Source organism: Nilaparvata lugens, chromosome 3, assembly GCF_014356525.2.
Source record: "Nilaparvata lugens isolate BPH chromosome 3, ASM1435652v1, whole genome shotgun sequence".
In the NCBI taxonomy this organism is placed as follows: domain Eukaryota; kingdom Metazoa; phylum Arthropoda; class Insecta; order Hemiptera; family Delphacidae; genus Nilaparvata; species Nilaparvata lugens.
Window position 1 is genome coordinate 33,601,760 of NC_052506.1, and position 23,318 is coordinate 33,625,077.

Below are 23,318 nucleotides of genomic sequence, written 5' to 3' on the forward strand. Positions count from 1 at the left end.
ACATTTATGTATTTTTCCCCAGACATATCTGTAGTAAAAATTCAAATGGTTTCAGGCGCAGTGCAAGGTCTCGCAGATCTAAAATTTCCACCGAAGTTGAAATTTCTGGGCTGGTGTTATCATTTATTACAATCTGGCTCACTACTGATAGAAGCTCCAGAAATCGTTCGACTATGTAATAGGTTGAGTTCCATCTTGTTTTGATATCAAGAACCATTTCCTTCTGGAATTTTACTTTCAATTTGATTTTATCTATTTGTCTGAGTTGATGACACTGTTTTTACACTGTTTTTAATGTACTTGACGATGGATCTTACTTTTGCTATAACTGCCACTACAACAGGGTGGGAAACTGCTGCTGCCATTGTTACTAAATTGAGGGTGTGGACAAAGCAAGGCATCTGCTTATTAGGAAGAGCAATTTGAGCTGCTGCCACTATGTTTGAACCATTATCAATAACAATACTGATTACCTCTCCTTTCTCCCAATCAGCTAAGATATTTGTCATGATCTCACCAAGATATTCCACTGTATGATTGGAATCTAACTGCTTACATGTCAGATCAATAGATATGATGCTGTCACCCTCTAAAAATTGGGCTGTGACTCCCAAGTACGATTTCTTAGCCATTGTCTCTGTCCAAACATTTGATGAAGGACAAAATATGAGTAGCTTTGTTCAACTTGGTTTTAATTCTAGTAGAAGTAGCTTCATATTTATTAATGAGCTGCTTTTTAAAGAAGTCAACTGATGGTATCTTGAATGTTGGGGCCAGTTCATGCATGAGCCGTTTAAAACCCACACCTTTAATTACAGCAAATGGGCAGTTGTCCTTACAGATAAAGTAAAGAATACTATTGACAGTTTTTGAGTAGCGAATTCCACCTACAGCAAAAGCATGAACCTTGTCAAAGGCTTCAGCTATTGTTGAAGCTAAAACCGCTTTCTTAGTTTTTAAGTTAACTGGACAGACACTGGTATTTCTTCTTTCATCTATAATCATACCATCATCATCATCCAAGCTGGGCTGCAATGTAGAAGCAAAAGAGGTTGAAGGTCTAACCAAGATGCTTATTGTAGGCATACTGTACCTTTTATTAAGCTCTGTTTGTCACTTGTAGATGCAGTTTCATTAGCTTGGATAACACTCTTATGGTTCCAAATGCTTCAATAAATTGCTAGTATTTCCAGAGTACTTCACCTCTCTCAAACAAATCTTTCAGGTGGTTATTTTGGAATCTTTCTTTTGGAAGTTATTACACAGTTTACTTTGGGGAGAAGACATATTATTAAATAATAGTGTATACTTAGGGCCGTTTGCACAGTATAGATTGCTAAACTCGATTAAGTTAATCTGAAAGTTTAAACTTGAATCGGTTTTCTCAGTGCATTTACTAATTCAGTTTAAGTTAAACCAGTTTAGCGTTAAGTTGGTAATAGAATGTCATCGTTTATAATAGGAAGGCTGATTTTTACAGGAAATTTGTTATTTGTTTACAAAACATTAGTAAATTGAGGTTATGTAGCTACTATTTCCTCGTTCAAAATCCACAGAGCTGTAATCTGTACAGTAATAAAAGTGAAAAGCGATCAAGAAATTCTTCAAAAAATAATGAAATGCTATCAGAAACAAACTTATATTTAGTTGGCATCAAAAAATATATTCTAGAATGTAAGATAATGAAATTTATGTAATGTATTTGGTTATGAAAATCTACTACGGTCTTCCTCGTTTATTAGAAATCTCTCAAAAGCAAAATATCTCAGTTATGTGTTATTAAAAACATGTTTTCTAATCAAAGACCACTGATAAAAATTGTCTTATTTTCTATCAAGTGGTTTATTTAATCAAATACTAAATTGGCACTTGCTTTACACAAGCAAAACCGTTAAAAAATTCTGTATCATCCCATAAATTTAAATGATTCGTTTTTCGTCCAATTTTTCTCAGTTCCAAAATTTCTTTGCAGTTATCTTTATCAATCGCATTAAAAACTTCTATCAATTCCTCCATTATAATTATTTTTACATTCAAATAATGATTCATTATAACCCAAATAATTATTATCGTCTACAGAAGCATCAAGAACAACCGTCGAAAAATGATTTACTATTAGCTGTTTCCCCATCAAATCTTACAGATGTCGAGTTAATCCAAATTATTTGGTTTAAACCTCCTGTTTTGGAGGTTTAAACTTTCCCAAAGTTTAAACTCAATACAAAACGGAATTTTAGTTTAAACCAAAAAAAAATCCAGATTTCGTTTAAGCTTTAGCTTAAACTTACACTGTGCAAACGGCCCTTAAACTTATTATTATGTAATATAAAATCCTACACTTTGAAACTAAAACAAATTGATATTTGCAATAACCTCAAAACGTTTTTGCATTTCCTCTATCTGCTTTTTGATTGAACATGAATGTATTGATCCAATACTTCATATTTTCTTCCAATAACAATAAAGTATTGCTTCATTTTATACAGATACCGATATCTCACTGGTATCGAAAGAAAACTACCTACTGGTAGCAATAGTATCGCAACGTCCCTAGGTGTGGGCCAGAGATGCTACAAGCCAGTTATCAAGCTGAATATTGATAAGAAAAAATTTCAATGTAATAAATTATGTTTTAAAGACTATATTATATGGATTGAAGAAAGTAGAATAATTTTGGTTTTGGATGTTGAAGAAGTTCACTTTTTGAAGGACAGTAATTCTATGGAATCTTATTGCATCTACGAATCAAATATATAGAAAATAAAATTTATTAATATAACAATTTCTATTACGATAATAACTATTACTAGAATTTATTCATGATAATGTACCCATTACTTGAAACTTTCAAGCAAAACATTTGACAAACAACAGAATTTAATCTATATAATCGAATCAAGGGAATCTAATTCTTTGATACAATCTCATTTCCAGAAAACTTATTACTAATAAACATAGTGAAGATACTCGTAGTATCAACAGAACATTATAATTGCACACATGAACACAGAATTTTAGTTTCAATTCATAAGAGGTACTGTAAATACTTCATACGTACTCTAAGAGGTACTGTAAACAGAATTCGTTCAAATAATTTGAAATTCTGATAATTTAATAATATTGTCAATCTGAATTCATAAGAAAGTTATCGCTGACTAGTGAGTCTACTCGCAATTCTCTCTCTTCAGAGCTGTCTTGCTCTTCTCTTTCTTCATGAAAACTCATTTCTTCAGATCCATTTTCTCGTTGCAATATTCCCTCTTCCTCTATTCTCTGTTCATTTTCTTCTCTACTCTCTTCCAATCCTCTTTCCCTTACTATTTCATCAGATTCTTCTCCCCCTTCCCATTCTCGTTCACCATCAGTTTTCAGTTTCCCTTCTTTTGCCAAAGCAATCAAATTGTCAAGAAACTCGTCGTTCAAGATGTCTGACATTACCATCAACTTTGCCATTTTCAAATGTTTGTTACTTTCAAATTGATCTTCGAATTGCTGACAGCCGAGCTGCAGAACGAATTCCTTGTCGTTGTCATGAACCGCCTGATAAGCTAACTCCTCCGCTCTACTTATCAGTTCATCCAAGAAGTCCTCTTTTACAACTTCAGCCAATTCAAATAGTTTAGCCCGACGTGAAGCAAACATTTCATTCTGGGCTTTCAACCTATAATAAGCCTCTTCCGACTTGCTGTGACGTAGACAGTGAGTTTTAAACACATCCATGATTGAAAATGCTTCAGAAATATTGCTGTCACCATCTGCGAAATAAGTAAGAATATATTACGGTATTCATTGTACAGTTTGTAATTTTACAATTATAATTTTATTCGAGGTAATAGTCTGATTATTATTAATCTATTCCAATATGATGGGGTTGAAGATACATTATTTTCTTTACTGGTAAATGTGGCAAATACTCGTAATATTACAACTTATGCATAGAGGAATATTTACTCACTATTTGAAATTATTAGAAGTAGAAATCTATTTTCACAGTAGGTAGTTGCTCAATACTTCTCTACTTAAAAACTGCAGAATTATTTGTTACTGCATCCTTTCCTTTCTATTGCTAAACAAACAACTATTAAAAGTATGTAAACTTTCACCAACCACTTATCAATTGAAAAAGTCTCAAAACCTAAGTAAGCTCTCACCAACCACTTATTAAATTGAAAAAATCTCAGAACCTAGTCTTGGATGTTACAACATTATCAATCTCAAGTAGATTGGAATTAGAAACATGGAAGATGGAAAACTGGAATAGAAGTTTACAATAAATCAGTGAATGACCCAATGCCAATCTTTGTGATATTATATTTCATCTAACCAATAATGATAGGACTATTCAATGTGGATAATCTAACAGAACACCACCTTAGATATCTCTCCATGTAAACTGTGATTCTATTAAAAATGAAATTATTATCTTGCCTTCTCGATTTAAATCTGTCGACTCATCAGTAATTTTGCTCTCATCAAGAGTAGATTCCAGCGGAGATTCAGTGAGTAAGGAGGAACTCTTGAGAGACAGTTCCTGCTGGATAAATCGATCGGCGATTTCCAAATACTTCTTCTGGTTTTCATGCAGCTTGTGACGAGTTACAGCTTTTTTAACATCTGGCATAATATAATTGTGAATCAAATCAGTCACCATTTCTTCCTGTTCAATGGCATCTTTCCTATAAAAATAACGATAGAAAGAATTATTATTCTTATTAATTTGTCAATAAATGAATGATCATCATTCAGTTGGATCATTTAGTTGAATCTGTGCATGAAAATGAAAGAATTAATCTAATAAATTAGGCGTTTTATACTTCTCAAAGACTAGAGATTTTGAGTCTAAAATTTACAACTTAGAAAAAGTGATTGAAAAGTTGATATTATGCCAAACAAACCTTTCAAAGTATTTACTTTGAAGAGTGTGTTGAGGCAGCTTCATATCATAAAACCACAGGCGTTCACAGAGTATTTATTTTTCATCAGAATCAGTACAAGCCAGTTTTGACAATAAAAAATATGTAGTATCATTTGTACCATTGAAAATAGCCTAAATAGTACTAGTAGTTCTGTGAACAGTAGACCTCGCGCAGTTATAAACCACTGTCTCCTCTAATACTGTCCATCAGAGTAAATTATGTCCTGTCGTGTCGGCGAGATATCAGTGTATAAACGACTGTTTATACAATGGCTGTTTGGGTTGTTGTATCGACAATGCTAATAATTTGATGTAAACAGCTTTGCTACTATCATCAAAAGCTAACAGAGTTGAAAGCAGAGAAAAGTCGGGAGAAAATGGTTGCGTTCAAAGCCACTGAACGGTGAGACCGGTCAGTGAACGTGGCTCTGAACGAAGCACTGTTTGGTCGTTGAACGATGCATAGACTCACATGCAGCGCTACTGTACTTGGAATTGAAATCGGCCAATGAGGGGACAACCTGGAAGATTATTACATACCAAAGACCTTGAAGATTTTGGTAATCTATAATATTACAAATTTATACACATAACACATTATATACATACACATACACATTGTATACATACGCATTATATATTACATAATATCTCACGCTAAAATACCTCAATGGTAGCTTTCAATTTCAAGTAAGTGCTAGCATTGGGAAGGAGGCATAGGCATTGTGGGTCTATACCTCTTGAAGGTCTTTGTTTCAACTGATAAGAGAAAAATTAAGTCATATCCGGTTCGTTCACTCATCGTACTTTTCTACCGATTGAATCAATTTCAATCAATTAGGTTGAAAATTCTTCATGAATATGTTTATCTTCATAATGATGTGATAGAGGTATATACTTTTACTTTACTTTATGTGGCTCTACAGTCCTGGGTGGACTTTGGCCTCCTCTACATAATGCCTCCAAACTTCTCTCTCCTGGGCTCTTCGTCGCCAGTCTGCCACTCCTAGCACCCGAAGATCGTCCAGGACGTCATTCAGCCATCTCCTCCTTGGTCTTCCTCTTCTCCTTGTCCCCATCATCATCTCATCCATCATCTTCAATGGGACTCTCTCTTCACCCATCCTTGCCACATGACCCAGCCATTCTATACGTTTTGCCTTTATGGACCGTACAATGTTTTCTTGCCCAATGGCTTCATCAATCTCACTATTATGCCTGGCTCTCCAATTTCCATCATCCCATTTTGGTCCCCAAATCCTTCTGAACATTTTTCTTTCAAATGAGCTCAGTGCTCTCTCATCCTTGCTCAAAATTGTCCATGTCTCCAATCCGTATGTCACAACCGGCTTTATTAATGTCCTGTACATTTTTTCTTTTGTTTCACGCGAAATGAGTCTGCTCTTGAAAATTTTTTGGTTTGCATAATATGCACGGTTGCCCGTCATGATTCTGTCATGTATTTCATTACTTGTTCTATTATCACCAGTTAGCATTACCCCAAGGTATTTGAACTTACCAACGCCTTCTATTTCACAACCATGTGATATTTTCAAGTTATTTACCTGTCTCCTCTGCTCATTTGCTGACATTCTCATGTACTTTGTTTTTTCAATGTTCATTTCCAGACCCACACTTCCAGCCTCATCCCTCACTGTACAGAAAAGTTCTTTCAGATTCTCTTTATTTCTTGTAACTAACACAACATCGTCCGCATAGGTCAGAACCTGACACATTCTATTTACTATTGTGCCTCTCAGTCCCAGCTTCCGAATTACTGTTTCCAACACCAGATTGAAGAGTGTAGCTGAAAGTGCGTCTCCTTGTCTAACACCGGTTGTAACATTAAACGTCCGACTCATCTAGGTACCGATTTTAACTTGAGCCGTTGTGCCATCCATTGTCAAGTTTATGAGATTGATCAACTTTCTAGGGATTCCGAACTCAAGAAGGATTCTCATCATGCTGCCTCTCTTAACACTATCAAAAGCTTGGCGAAAGTCCACAAACAGCATATGCAGATCTGTGTTAAACTCAAAACACTTCTCCATAATCTGCTTCATTGTAAATATCTGATCTGTTGTACCTCTCCCTTGCCTGAATCCGCACTGATGATCGCCAATTATTTCTTCAGCATACACTCCTAGTCGCCTCAACACCAGGGCAGAAAAAAGTTTGTATGATGTGCAGAGTAGCGTAATACCTCTGTAATTATTACAATTCATTTTATCACCTTTTTTTAGTATGGGGCATATCACACCACTTGTCCACTCTTCAGGCATCTTCTCTTGCTCCCATATCCATGTTATCAATGTATGCAGAGCTCTCACTATCTTATTTCCACCAAATTTTATTAGCTCGGCAGGTATTGAATCTCCCCCTGGCGCTTTATTATTTTTAATTTTTTTTTATAATTTCTGCCACTTCTTCATAGCTTGGGGGAGGGATCAAGGGTTCTGCACTGGCAAATGTCATTGTTCTTGCTCATCATCCCCCTCTCGGTTCAAGACATCCCTAAAGTGCTCTGCCCATCTATCCATTATATCATTTTCTTCTCCTAGTACTTTTCCATCACGGCTTTTACAGGCTATTAAATTAGGCTGGAAACCTTTTTTCATTCTTTTGACTGCCTGATAAAATTTCCTGCTTTCATTTTGTTCATTCATTATTTCTATATTATTGATGAGCCTCTTCATATATTCTCTTTTCTTTCTCCTACATATTTTGTTGGCTGCTTTCCTACTCTCACAATACTTGGTGCGGTTTCTTCTTGTGTTTCTCTGGAACATCATTTTCCTATCCTCATTTTTCTTTTTTATGGCTTCCTCACACTCCTCATCATACCATTCATCATTTCTCCCTCTTCTCCTTTCACCAAGGCTTTCATTGGCAACATCATTGATTGTTTTCTTTAAATTATCCCACAGCTCTTGAACATCCTTTTCATCATCATCAACTTCATTCAGACCATCCGGTATTAGCCTTTCAAGCTCTGTTCTATACCCCTCTGCATAGTCATGATTTCGTAGCTTTTCTATGTCAAACACACGTCTCCTTGCACCACTTCCATTTTCCACTCTTGAAATTTTCTCTCTTAATTTGGCTGAAACAAGAAAATGGTCGGAGTCACAGTTCGGCCCTCTTTGAGATCTGACGTTTATTATTGATGAGGCATGTCTTCTAGATATCAAAATGTGATCGATTTGTGTGACTGTTTCTGCTGATGGAGATGTCCAGGTTCCCATGTGTATATCCTTTCTTGGAAAGCAAGTACTGCTCACAATCATATTGTTTGCCATTGCAAACTCACAGAGTCTAATTCCATTATCGTTGGTCTCTTCATGCAGTGTATGCTTGCCTGCAACTGTTCTCAGAAAGTCCTCCTTACCAATCTGGGCATTCCAGTCTCCAAGCACTATCAGCAGATCATATCTGGGTACCATTCTCAACTCCTTTTCTAGCGCTTCATAAAAGCTATTTTTGACATCTTCTTCTGCTTCTTCAGTTGGTGCATATGCAGAGATCAAAGTGATATTCCTGAATTTTCCTTTCATCCTGAGCCGGCACACTCTACTACCTGCGGGATAAAAGCCTAGGATGGATGATTTCAATTTTTTGTCTACCATGAAGCCCACTCCTCCCTGTCCTGTCCTTTCTTCTGGTCCACTATACATGAAAGAGAAATCCTTCTTATCTATTCTTCCACACCCACTCCACCGTGTTTCTTGCAGCGCAACCAGCTGAATATTAAATTTCAACATTTCTTTTCCTATTTCCATCATTTTTCCAGCTCTCATCATTGTTCTTACATTCCATGTGGCAAAATTCCAGTCCATTTTCCTTATTCGTCTTTTGTGTGCATAGAGGTATATATTGTAAGATAAATTCTATTTTTTGATAAATACCTCTATCACATCATTATGAAGATAAAAATATTCATGAAGAATTTTCAATCAAATTGATTGAAAGCATCAGACGAGGAAGAAGGAACCAACAGATATCTAGAAAACATTTTAGAAGTTTCTCCAGCACCTAAATATTACATTCAATAATATTATACATCGTGAATAATATTAACCAGGCGCGGATCCAGGACCCTGACCTGGGGGGGGGGGTGTACGATAGGGTTGGTCGCCCAGCAAAACCAAAACGCCTCCCGTTCGACAGCCCCCACTCAGAAAATTTTTGAAGTTTATAATCGAAAACAGCATTTGAGAGCTTTACTTGTTGAAGTTGATTGGATTTTTGAATTTGTTCATTTAAATGCCAAGGTCAAGATACTATACCTATGGTCCAGTCACTATATACATTGGTGCATGTATTTTGAAATATTGTTTGGATACATTAGAGAAATCCAGAACCAAGTATTTCATGGAAAATTCCCCTTGTGCTAGATACAGAGTGACCCAAAAACCTCGTATTTTCGGTTCGTTTTCCAGTCTTCAGTTATTTCCGCCAAATCCTATAATCGATTAGAAAAATTTGCTCTCGCCTTTTATTTAAATTATGAAATTCCTAATAAAATGAGATCATTTGGAAATTTCTATCTTCAATGAGTACTGAGTTACAATAATTTTACAAAAATAAGTAAAATTTTATGAAAAAATCAATTTCTATTATTTTAGTTTTTGATCCACAATATCTTCCGATTGTTACCATTTAAATGTATAATTCAAGATTACACTGAGCATAATTTTGTGCTCTACAGGTAGAGCGCTCTATCTCCTATGGATTTCCAGGTAAACCTGATTAAATGATTCTTGTATTTTAGAAAACAATCAAGTTTCAGCTTCAACCATCATCAGCAACTCTATTGTCATCACATCCTTCTGTTCATTAGATCATGTTCTTTGAGAATCACCCGTTAGATGCTCTTAATTTAGTGGAGAGACGCGTATAAGGACACCTCAAGAATCAAAATTTCAAACAATCATAACTTTTGACACAATGATCAGATCTCATTGTACCACAGTTCATTCTTCTCGGCACGTCAAGGCGGTTTAAAATCGTGCATTATAAGTGAAATTCGATGAGAAAATAGACAATTCATCCTTCAGTGTACTTCAACCAGTATTTCATTTCACAAAAAATGACCAATTTCCATATTCAAAGCTGCGTATCTTGTTAAATACTTCGGATAAAATTTCAAAATGTGGATGTGGAAAAGTAAATTTTCTTTTTCCACTGGTGCGAAATCTTGATCTAATGACAATAGAATTTCATGATCTAAAAAAAGGCGAAAAATAATGTTTGTGTCATGATTTGGCGGAAATAACTGAAAACTGGAAAATGAACTGAAAATAAGATGTTTTTGGGCCATCGTGTATCTAGCTCTAGCACAAGGGAATTTTGCATGAAATAATTGGTTCTGGACTTCTTTTATGCATCCAAACAATATATTGAAAAATAATAACTACAAAATAAAATGCAAGCACGCCCCCTTTTTCATCTCTATATTGACTGGACTTAAGTAACTGTAGATTTTTCAAACACCACTCGGAAAGTGGGGGGGGGGGCGATCGCCCCCCCCTGGATCCGCGCCTGTTATCAACAATCTGTGTAAAAATTGACCTGACAAAACAGAACATTTTTTTTTGGTTTTAAACTTAGAGAATGATGGAAAGTCAACAAGTATAGCATGACCTTCATCTCGACAATTTATTTTTTTAATCATGAACAGAGTAGATATAAAAGAATTGAGGCTTTGTCTTGTTCTCTACAATAGACTACAAACTGTAGACTACAGTCTACCTCCTGTAGGTGAAGGTGTCTATACCTATCATTAAAGGCCAGGCAATATACTCAAAAAATGGTATAGAGGGTTAGGGAGACAATTTTTTACCCCAAAGTTCTGTTTAGGGCAGTAAGGAGTCCCCACCCCTACCCCAATGTGCTAAGGGGGTGGTGGTGGTGGGCTGGTTCAAAGGTACCATTTTTTGGTTTCTCATAACTAGAAAACTGTGTAGTCTATCTTATGAATATAACTATTCTATACAAAATTGAAGCTTATATTATTTACTACAATATTCATTCCTCAACTTTTTATTTTCTATAGTTTTCGAGATATCCGAAAAAACACGTTTTCCTCCAATTTTATTGCTATTTTTGCTCTTATAACTTTTTAAAAATCGATGAAAAAATTCAATTCTGACTATGAGCTTATAGAGCATAGAATTATCTTCAATTTAATGTACTAGTAGTTCTGTGAACAGTGGACCTCACGCAGTATTCTCATGCTGATGTCACCTGTTTCAAATGTTAACAAACTCATTTCACGTTTGAATTTGTATTCTATATTATATAATATTCATCCAGCTCTGTGATAATCCTTCCATCGGATGAAAATTAATTTTTTACAATAAAAATTATTATAATTTCTTCAGCATTATTTAGTTTATTTGATTATTTTTAATCACCTATTAAATTCGTTTTTTCAAATGTGAGAATATTGATACTGATGGGCATGCATAATAATACCATGGGCAAAACAAAATATTGAAACCAAAGACCTTAAAGATGCATACCTCTTCAAGGTCTTTGATTGAAACTTACCTTATAGATAAATAAGATAAGAATGTTTATTTCGCCAAAATTACATAGTTACAAAAACATGAATGATACATACAAAATGCATAATAAAAATGTAAATTATAATAGATCTAAATGATTTGGCACAGCCAGCAAAGTTAAACTTGTGCGCTAGCTGTGAGTTCATAAAGCAAACAGTACGAAGTAGCCTATAGCAATACTGAAAAATGGAAAAAAATATATACCTATATAATAAATATTATAGTAATGCTTCTTATAAATAATACAATGATAAGAATTGAATAATTTCGTGTTAAAACCAATTATACAGGTGATAACCAAAAACAAGTCATACAGCCTATATACCTTATATTACCTTATATACCTTACAGGAATACAGAAATAGACTGGCTTCTCCAGAAATCTGTGCAATCACTTGTCAGCTGATTAATTATGAATAATTCTATAGTCTGATTAATCCTATCTTCAGAGTAGATGATATCCTATTATCATAGCCACCTCTAATACAAGGCCCCGACCTACGATATTGCAACGTCGCAGCGTTGGCCTAGAATCTAATACATGATTGGTGAAAAAGATCAGCTGGTATTTTTTAAAATCTTTTTCACCAATCATGTATTAGATTCTAGGCCTACACTGCGACGTTGCAATATCGTAGGCCGGGGCCTTGTATTAGAGGTGGCTATGCTATTATATTAAGCGAGCAATTTCTGTATGTCTGTTTATATTTTTAAATCTGGTTATCTGGTTATTTATGTTCAACGGATCTAAGAAACGGCTCTAACGATTTTCACGAAATTTGGAACATAGTAGGTTTATGATATAAAAATTTGATTCCACTAGGTCTCAGTAGTTCTACAACTTTATCAAAGTGTATAAAAATGCACACTTTTGCTACCGTATGTTCACCTCTCAACTAGTCTCAATTGAGCTGCGAAATCGAAAAATGTGTTCCAGACTCCCCCTTCAAGTTTCTTTGTCAAATGATCAATTGTTGCAACAATGAAAATTTCACTCCCTCTATTAGTTCCCAGGCCATCTGACCTAAAATGGTAGGTGGTGTAGACACCTTCACCTACAGGAGGTAGAATGTAGTCTACAGTTTATAGATTACCTACATATTTTGTAGTCTATTGTGGAGATCAAAACAAAGCTTCAATTCGTCAATATCTACTCTGTTCATGGTTCAAAAAATAAATTGTCGAGGTGAGGGTCATGCTATACTTGTTGACTTCCATCATTTTTAAGTTTTGAAACTTGTTAAAACCGAAAAAAATGTTTTGTTTTGTCAGTTAAATTTTTCCACGGATTGTTGATAATGGATTATTTCATTTCCCATGAAAAATCATTTCCCAATCATGACTATTACAAATAAAAAAAAACACAAAAAACATGAACCTTACAAATCACTTTGGAACTCACCTGGAGATTAGATTAGAGTGAACTAATTTTAATTGAATGTTTAAAATGTGCAAAATGACTCGCCTGACATGCGCCTGCTGTGCAGCCAAATCGACCTTCTGTGCCACATTCCTGACATAGTGTCTGGCCTCACTGTCCGCCAACCAACTGATCGACTTGGCCAACATGTCTTCCAGAAATATGTCCACAGACTCGTTACGAATGTTCATTACCTGTACAGCATTATAAAATTAATAGACGAAGTTTATTTTCTCATTCTATTATTTAAACAAAAAAAATTATTGGTCTCTGTTTCAATCAGAAATCTATTATTATTCAAATATGGCTGAATTCAAAAGCGCTTTTGGCTGCTAAACCACTTCCAAAGATGGGTTCAAACTTTGAGATGGTTCGTCGTGAGGTAAGTTCTTTGTGAACTGGTTATACTAGTTGTAACCAATTAATGTAAGTTGTTGCTTGTTAGCTGAAAGTGATGCTCTAGTCTTGTAAGTGACAAATAGGATAAGGTATTTACAGTTTAGGATGTGTTCTGGCCCATAAGTTCATAAGAAATTAATGTAACTCAAAAATACTCAATGCAAGTCATCTAATAGTGAATAGATCAACATTTGTAATTTAAATTGTTGGACTCTGAAAAAACAGGATTTTCGTATATTTTGAGAAATGTCTCAGAAAACAATGCAAATAAGGAATTTTCTGTTTCGAAAATATAAGAAATAAATAGGCTTCTTCTAGTTTCATTGAATGTAGTGGTGAATTAAGTCCATCTATCTACATAGTTAAAAATGTCGATCTATGCACGTGTGTGGTGACTTTTGCAAAAACCCAAATTGGCAGATTCTAAGAAAAGTAGATGGAAATTAATGGTAGATTAATTATGATTAAATTTTGTTTCTTTCGGTTTGTAGGATACATTCTTTCAACACGATCCTTTTTAACAAAAGCCATTCTAGAAATTTGATTGAAAATGTTGGAATTATGTTTCAAACCTCTAAAAAATGTCATCTACATACGATACTTCTCTAAATGAGGATCTACACACTCTACGAGGGTCATTTTTTTCTCTCTCCGATTGGCCACTAAATAATAGACGAATGTATATAAAACAATAATTTATTTTTTTACTAAAAGCTACATCCACTTATCATTATTCTTCACATGATTGCCATGAAGGTTGAGGCATTTGTCATACCAGTAGACCAGCCTACCAAAACACACTTCACAAAATACTGCCGCCAGATGAGTTTAAGTGTACTATGATGTTATTTTAAAGCTCCTCGTTAGTTTGCAAGCTCTGCCTCAAAGTCATATCTCAAGTTTGGGGAAAGTATAATAAGTTATTAGCGCTCAAGTCAGGTTTGTATGGTGGGTAATCGAAACTATCCTAATTGATTTGCTGGAGAAGCCGTTATTTGGTTGCACCAGCACCAGCACTGTGAGGCCGACTTGTGACTGATCACAACGATTCCAAAATCATTTCAACTGACGTCTTCAATTTTCAGACACCATTCACGCACAATATCATTACTCATATCGTTTCCTGCGTAAACTTGGATAATCCTAATCAAGATTTATGCTGAACTATTGCCGTTTGCTAGCAAACACGAGTAACGCTACACAACTAGCGTTACAAAGTTGGCGGTAGACCCAAGTAAGGCGGCAATTTTTCGGGGTCTTTAAATCGACAACAATATTATTAACGATCGGACCGCACCGATCACAGGGCATTTAGTGGGAGTGACAAGCTGTTTGGCTCTGTGAAAATCACCCTCCCCCCTACCTTGTATGTGTCTTATGATATGTGATCGGAGGTTGAAAAATGAATGACCCTCGTAGATAATTTTCAAATAACGATTGATGATGTTAGGCATATTTTACATATAATACATGAACACATAAATTTAGGTATACAGCGTTTTAAATTTCTACAGTACAACTACATAATCTACATCAACCCAAATTTGTAGATATTTACATTGTGAGGATGTTAGGTTACCTCTTTAAACATTTGGTCGTGCTGCTGGCGATTGAAGTTGTGGCGCTGTCGGCGGCCAGCCTCGATGGCCTCGCGCTGCCAGCGCTCTCTGTCGGCGAGCATGGCAAACGCATGCACCTGCTTCTCGGCCTCCAGTCGCTGCAGCTCCTTAGCCAGGAAGTCCAGCAGGGCTCCCGTCACCTCCCCGTTCAGCGAGTTCGCCGTCCGGTCGCGGCTGCCTGCCTACAACACAACTAACCTTAGCTGGTCTAATAGGTCTACGTTATAACATTAGGTGCACCTATCCTAACCTAACCTATCCACCACATACAACACAATTAACCTTAGCTGTCCTATAGTGAGGTCTACGTTATAATGGTAGTATTTAATTGAAATTGTAGTTGCTATCCTTGTATTTTTCTTTTTAAGCCCACATAAGCTCTTTAGGCTTGTGTGTGGATAATGAGTGAGAGGGATGACGGTGAGAGATGACGACTACTTTTTAGGTAGTCGGGACCGACGATTAATTGTCTCCTCCAAAAGACGGGGTGGCCGTATCTATGTGATAGTGCTGTAGTCAAAAACGTTTGCCCCGGTCGAGATTCGAACTCAGGTTCTCTTGATTATTAGACCGGCGCGTTATCACTTACTCCAACGAGCCACCCAATGATGCCTATCATTCGACAAAGCACTTGGCGCTATCCTTTTCCAGCTCCGCAACGTTGCCAATCATTTTTAAACAATGTAGAAGTATAACTAATCAACAAAATAATTTATTATTTAATTATTGAAATATATATTTTCTTGGCGAATAAAATATAATTGATTAATATTGATTGAAGACAAGAATGAAAAGTTTATAATATTAACTATTACATAATATTATTACATCAGGTTTATGGGTATCAGCTGTCCTCTACAGCAGGCAGTGGCAAGAGAGAGAATCCGTAACGCTGTTCTTTTTCAGCTGCCATTATAACGTGGACCTCTCTAGAGGTCCGGTTTCTAGGACACTTTTTAAATATAATGAACCAATGAATCCATGTAAATCTATAGGTTTAGATTTACAAAGTGTCCTAGAAACCGGGCCCTATCAAACAAAATGTCTAGGATGTCTGTCGCTTTGCCATCTACAGTAGTTGCATCTGTCTGCCTAAAATGCCAAGTACAGTTCTAATTGATTATTTGTAACTCAAAAGCAAATCAAACAGAATGGAATATATCACATAAATGTCTTTATAAAATAAAATAAAAACAATATAAAAACTTTAAAAAATTTAACGACTAGTTTCTACCATAGATAATTTTCAAGTTAAAAAATATTGTTTTTATTTGAATCAAGTCGTAGCCCATATAAGCGAAGTGATTTTATGTATAAATATTAAAATATTACAATCTCTGAAGAAAATATATATTTTATATCTACTATTGATTATTTAATTCGTGTTTTGACAAGAAATAATTAATTGTTAACATTTTAATGAACATTGTGAAAATGGATGATTTTTCATGTTAAATGATAATAATTATTGTTAGACAAGTCTGTTGAGAAGATGTCTGATAATTGGCATAATGTTTCATTAACAAACTAACAGGAAAAATCTTATGATTCACTACTTTCACTCTTACAACCAAACTTCTACAACTTACTTGTCAAAAAGTTCGGACGCGTTTCAAGACAATGAGCCACAACTTCAGCGTGCAAGGAGTTTTTACAAGAATTTGAATTTTCTTTGTTAGGGTTATTATTATTATGTTTGTTTCTGTCCATAATGTGAACCACATTGTATGGTCACAGATAGACAAGTCATTAAAAATGAAAGAAAAACATGCACTCAAGGCAAGAGCATGCATCAAATAAAATACCGCTCCAAAGCAGCACTCTCACAACTGAAAAAAACGGGTGATCCTCAAGGAAAAGCTTCAACTTTCTCCTTAGGCTTGCCAGTGGCAGAGTCCCCGCTGTAATGGGTAGCTTGTTGATGATCTTTCCCACCATATAAGCCGAACTAACCTGCGTTCTCCCAAGCCTGCAATACGAGAGGTCGAGCCTATTCCTATCATGGGTATTATGCCCATGGACATCACCCCTTGTAGGCAGGACACCCACCACCCCAACTGCCCCAATCACAGACCTGAAAATGAAGAGGCCAACCACAGTCAAAATACGCTGCTTAACAAAGAAAGAGTGGTCTACAAGGGGCTAGGTATCCAGCACCACACAGAATTCGCCTTTTTTGTAGCAGCAAGACAGCCCCCACCTCAGCAGCTCCACCCCAGAGTGTGATGCCATATGACATCACACTGTGGAAGAACGCATGATAGCTTGTTCATACGGAGATATGCCTCAGGAACACAGCTCTTCAGACTCCTGAGCAGAAACAGGACTCTGTTCAACCTGCAGCAGACACTCTGTATATGCTCCCTCCAAGAAAGTTTCCTATCAAGATGGAAGCCCTCTCTGGATGCATTCATCAAGGCCTGGACCTCATGCATATTCTTGCCAACATCCATGATAGAGGTGTCATCGGCATAGCATACAACCATCCTATGATCTGAAAGGGCAACATCATTTATCATTATCAGAAAAGGGGTCCCAGTAAAGATCCCTGGGGCACCCCACAACTCAGGGCTCTAACCTGTGAGAGCCCACCACCTGCCTGAACAGCCGAAAGCCTTGCTGAGATTACAGAGTGTCAGGCCAGCAAGGCTCCCCCCTCAAATCTATCACATATCATTTTAATTATACATTCAACTGCGCCCACTGTTGACCGTCCAGCCCTGAACCCAAACTGAGTGTCAGAAAACAGACCAATCAGCTCACAGAACTCATACAATTGGCCAGCTATTATGATCTCAAATATTTTTGACAGAACTGGCAAAATTGAGACCGGCCCATAGTTGTTAGGTTCCAGGCGAGAACCCTTCTTATGAATTGGTACAACACTCACCAACTTTAACTCATCTGGAAATACATTCTGAGCCAGACACTCATTTATACATTGAGTCAAAGGGATCACAATAAACTTAATAATACGTTTTAGGGAATTACTTGACTTACAATAAATGTCCTTGCTTGCCGAACACTTGAGGCCCATGGTGATCCGCAGGACATCCTCGCATGTGACACTGTGCCACACCAGTGTAGCTGTGGGTGGCTGCCGAACCCGCATAAGATGACACACAGGCAGTGCCACTGATGCAGCCATCCCTTGAACCGGCGATGTTGGTGTTGGCAAAGGGGCTGTTACTGATGCCGATGTCGATGATGATGTTGTCAGTGACGATGATGGTGCTGGTGTTGATGATGGTACTGTCAGCGATGCTGGTTCTGTCCACAATGCTGGTGTTGTTTGCAAGACCACAGGCGATGTCATCCTTGCTGCTATTTGCTCAACAGAATCAACCCAGTGGTTGTTGAGAACATCTGGAGAGAGCGGAACTTCCCTTGGAACAGAAGACTGCAGCTCATCACGAATGACATTCCATGCTGCCAGACATATAATTGGTGATCTACTAATACGATCAGCATTATATGATAACTTGGCTCTTTCAGCCTCCAGCCTGTAATGATCTCTCAGATCAGTATAGATCAACTTTGAATGCCTGGAGCCATCAACTCTGTATCTCTCATAAGCAATGAGAACAATATTCCTAAGATTCAACAGTTTGTTACTTATCCATCGTGATGCCTTTCTTCTTTTGCTCCTAAAGTTGATAAGTGGGAAGTACTGACTGAACATTCCCAGAAAGCAGTCAAAGAATGCTGTGAAGTTGGATTCTGCATCGACATGCTGAAGGAGCACCAGCCAGTTCACATCTCTCAGTCCATCACAAAACATTCTAACTTTGTTCTCTATAATCAATCTTGTTTTAGTACAAACAGACAACTGGTTAGGCCCACTTGCTATACTATTATTTGCCCTGGAGATGGGAATCACCATACACTTGATTGCCTCATGATCACCCAACTCATAATGCACTACACTTGACCACAAATTATCATTCAGTCTTAGACTGGAGGCAACATTGTCAAGGCAAGCATCCATTCTAGTAGGTTGATGGATTGTCAGATATACATTCAGAGATCTTAAAAGATTCTGAAGTGACGAGTTTAATTGTTACTCAGTAGACATTGATGTTGAAGTCCCCCCCCCCCAACTATAAATTCAAATCCTGGGTGAAGCCTCTTAAGCATAATAATCATATTCTCCAAGGCCTGTAAGAAGCCACCCAGATTGCCTGATCGTGGACGATACACTACAATTATGTACATTTTGACATGCCCCAAAGTCACACATGCAAACTCATGCTCACCCTCCAAGCAGAAATGTTAAATATTAACACATGCAGCATTAAAATTATATTTTACAAAAATTGAAACAACTCCATTCTTCTGAGCAACACGAGAAAACCCAGCAGCCAGAGCAAACTCATTTATTCTAATCATCTCAAGGTCACATTTTCTCAACAAATGCTCTGAGAAGCACAAGTCATACATCTCACTCTGCATTATTGATTTTATCTTATGCAGCTTATTACTAAGGCATTGTACATTACAGAAATGCAATAAGAGTCTATTATTTATGGCAGAGACTGGGACTGACTGCACCGACATCCCTATCTCATCTGCCCCCCCCCCTGGGTCTCATGAATAAAAAAACGCCTCAATGTAATATTCTTTGGCCATAATGAAGGCTCTGTAATTTTTTTTCACGATGATTGAAATCAATACCCTTGAAACTATCATAAACACCCTTTGAGTTTAGATTTTCCACCAATATATCAAACTGAGGGATGGTGGGAAGTGGGGATAGTTAGGTAGAGGAGGAGAACACCATTCCTAACCCCAACAAAGCTTACAAATTCCATTATTACTTCCTGGTATACAGGAAAGGTACGGTAGTACTCCCTGCTCGCTGAAGATTGGGTCCAGTGCATTGCAACGCATCCGAACACAACTAGAAAAATCTATAAGTATTCTTGTAGAAGTTGAATAAGTGAATAAGATTATTTTTTGGAAAAAATGTTTGTACACAGGCATAATAGTGTCTAGTTAGTGAATAAATTGAAAAATTTCCATTGACATAAAATGGCAAATGGAAGAAATTTCTGTTGAGAAAGATGTCTGCTAGAGTTCAAGAAATAATCTATTGGTAAAACTATTTGTAGCATGGGTCACGCCTTTCATACAAAAGAGTGTTATATTAAAGTGAAGTACGATACAATAAAAGGGAGACTTTGATGAGGGTGAGTTTTAATTGTTTTGCTGAATAGACTTTCAAATAGGTGTATTTCGAACTTTTTGGGAACCCACAAATATCCTGCAGCAGTTTTACAAAGCCCACACCCTATGTTCATGTCTTGATGTCTCTATGTCTTTACTCTTGTAAAACCCCTGTAGTTTCACCCAGAAAATGTGTAAAACCGTAATACAATCAATCGACTAAAATTGTACTAAACATAAAAAAAATCCTGAACAAGCCTTACCAATCGATTGAAAACGAATTGTTTCCTCATCAGAGCCAGTGCTTCATATCTTTTCTGAGAGAGTAATTCATTCTCTTCTTTGTACAGTGAGCGAGTTTTCTTCAGCTCTTCTATGAGTGGTTGCAGTCTTTTTCTGTCTTGGAATACCTGTTGGATGATATTCAAAGTGAGACTTGTACCAAATATTTTTGCAAGTAAAACATGTCACTCTTGGAATATTAATGGAAGTATGTATTAACACTTTTGGACTTATAATGGTTAATTCTAGTTTTCTATAATGTTTCAGTTACGGTAGTTTATTCTAATTTGTTTTTATTAGAGAGCTACTGAATCATTACTTTTTTCCATAATAAACCTGCATTCAATTGTTTCAAGTAGGCTACCAATATATGTTTTGATCAAGATCTCTTCATGTTATTGGTATAAGGATATATACCTATTTATAAAGCAATAAGGATTTTTAAATTGGTTCTCGTGAAATTAACCACTATTAAAATTTAACAGGCTATTTGTACAATCGGCATTAAATATGTATTCAACAATTTATCAAACTGACCTTGTATTGGACAGCTCTACCTCTCAACAGCTGCTGTATGAAAGATGCAGCTTTGTGCAGTTCAACATTCTGTTTGATGGGAATTTCAATGCACAAGAGAGGTGGCAGCAACGGCTTCACCTTCTCTTTCTTCGTGAGAGTGTGCGTCTTGTGACCAATAACAACGTTCATTTCTGAAATTCACATTTTCTAATAGATTAGTATCTAATCAAGCATTACAATTGAATTAAAAAAGTAAAAATAGTTAAATTAAAATGAATGCATTGGTGGATAATGGAATGTAAGAGAATAATATCGTTTTAATTCATTATGAATTCTACGATATTATCAGAAAAAACTCTATTATAAAAAATACAAGAAAACTGCAAAACTATCCAGGTGTAATAAAATATATGTTTTTGTACAGTAATAATTTATTTCTTCAAGCCTTTCAAGTATTGTGAATGGGTTAATTGGTAAATGAAGATAGAAGAATCTTATAAATACAGTTTATTATTGTAGAACAATAATTCAGTACCACCCACATTAATACAACATACTGCATTATATGAATAATAGAAAATGTACAGCAGTACCTACTATACAAACTTACCTTAATACCTATACCTTAATCAAACTTCTTGAAGACAAAATACTATCTAATAACAAAGATAACACGAAAAATATTAGTTATCACAATACAATATTTTGTTATAAATACAGTTTATAGTTCATTACTAAATACTAGCTACTAATACAGGAAACACAGTGATAATTAGTTGATTGATTTGTATTAGAATGTTTGGCCTAAAAATTACTTTTGAAATTGCAAAACATGATATGAAACTATTTATGTTAAATCTGGATTATTTTTTTAAAACTTTACTCAATACGTTTTCATGACTAGAATAGAATATTATGAGAAGTATGAAATCTATGAAAGTGATTGAAATATAAATAAAATCTAGTTTACTTGGTGTGACAATTTGAGCTACTTTCTCTTTATTCTAAGTGGTGGTAACAATAGCAGGAGCACTGGTTTGGTGTGGTTTAATATAGTACTAGCCATAGTCATCTAAAGATGTTATTTAGCTCAGTGCAATTATCAAAATGTATTATTCCTATTTGATCATGGAATCTGCCAAATTCTATGAAAAATAGATTATTTTTTGAACGAGTCACTTTTTAAGAGAATGTAAGGTTAAAGTAAGACTAAAACTGGATTCTCGGACAACAGTGAGAGTGAACAGTGAAAATATAATGCCAGCTCGGCCGAGCGAGTATCAATAGGCTAATCGCATTAGAACTTAACCAATATCTTTAATAGTAGCTATCTTGAAAGATTTGAGTGTATTTTTGAATGACCAAGGTATTTGTTTTAATAAAATAGAACATAAATGTCAAGTGACCTGGGTATCATATTTTTCAGGTTGTTTTTTATTTTTTATGGAGAATGTTATTAGGCAACGTTATTGCTTATTACAAATTGTGATGAGCCAATAAGATGACATAACTTAATGTAGAAGTTTACATCAATGTTGTGATAGTTATTCATCTAGTACAAAATTTCATGCTTAAGGAAATTCTCATGAGAAAAACAAATATTTTTTTGAAAGATTGCTATCCAAGTACAAAAATTAGCTTAAGAAGGACATGGGGCGTTATAAAAATGATATTGACTAGATTTCTGAATGTGACAATAGAAATAAATGTGATAACATCTAATACTATAACTAAGTCTTTAGGAACGGAAGATGAGTACTTCGCAGATCTTTCTGAAGTTGTTTCAAGTCCTCGTCAGTGCTCCAGCGACACAATTTATGGCACATGGCTCCGTAAGTTTTTGGTTTCGATGCTTTGACAAAGTTGAATGCCGGTGCTGGATCCGATGGAGCGTTCTCCATCAATATTAAGCCTTGAAACATGACAAATTAATAAATAGGTTAAAGATTAATGATTAAGTTCAAGAAAAACAATAAATAATATACATTGACAATGAGGCTAATGCCCACATGGGCCCTATAGGCTTCTGCATGGATCTTTGGAAAAATTATAAGAGTTGACTGACTAAATAATCGAGTAAAATCTTTGATATCTTCTCAAAATCTTGTTTTGATGAAGGAAAGCTTTAGATGGGCTGTTTGACTTATCATCACGTTTGAACTACCTCAACTGATTAACTATTTATAATAATAATAATAATAATAATAAAACTTTAAAGAATAAACCACTTCAAATACAACCCTACTCCATGACAATGTTAAGTGAGATAAATGGATAAATCTGAGTTCCCACATATCAGTCAGTGTTAGTGAAAGTGACCGGTACACTAAGAATATATTATCGTAAGTCCCAATAGGACTATTCATACTTGCTCGGTCGTGCTCAGTGGAAATAGTCCAATCAGAACTCATGGAATGCTCACTGTGCCA

General features: G+C 35.8%; 1 protein-coding gene across 1 annotated transcript in view; it reads right to left on the reverse strand.

Annotated features, from left to right (window-relative positions):
- Positions 1-2,752: 2,752 nt before the first annotated feature.
- The window catches only part of LOC111052338 (cilia- and flagella-associated protein 91), a 32,213-nt gene continuing 11,647 nt past the window's right edge, over positions 2,753-23,318 (reverse strand). Inside the window, exons 8-14 of the mRNA XM_039423570.1 lie at positions 22,649-22,801; positions 20,908-21,080; positions 20,352-20,498; positions 14,883-15,104; positions 12,950-13,098; positions 4,429-4,676; positions 2,753-3,755 (exon numbers count right to left, since the gene is read on the reverse strand). Of these exons, the coding sequence (XP_039279504.1) occupies positions 3,124-3,755; positions 4,429-4,676; positions 12,950-13,098; positions 14,883-15,104; positions 20,352-20,498; positions 20,908-21,080; positions 22,649-22,801 (1,724 nt within the window). The 3' untranslated portion in view covers positions 2,753-3,123. The remainder of the gene's footprint in view (positions 3,756-4,428; positions 4,677-12,949; positions 13,099-14,882; positions 15,105-20,351; positions 20,499-20,907; positions 21,081-22,648; positions 22,802-23,318) is intronic.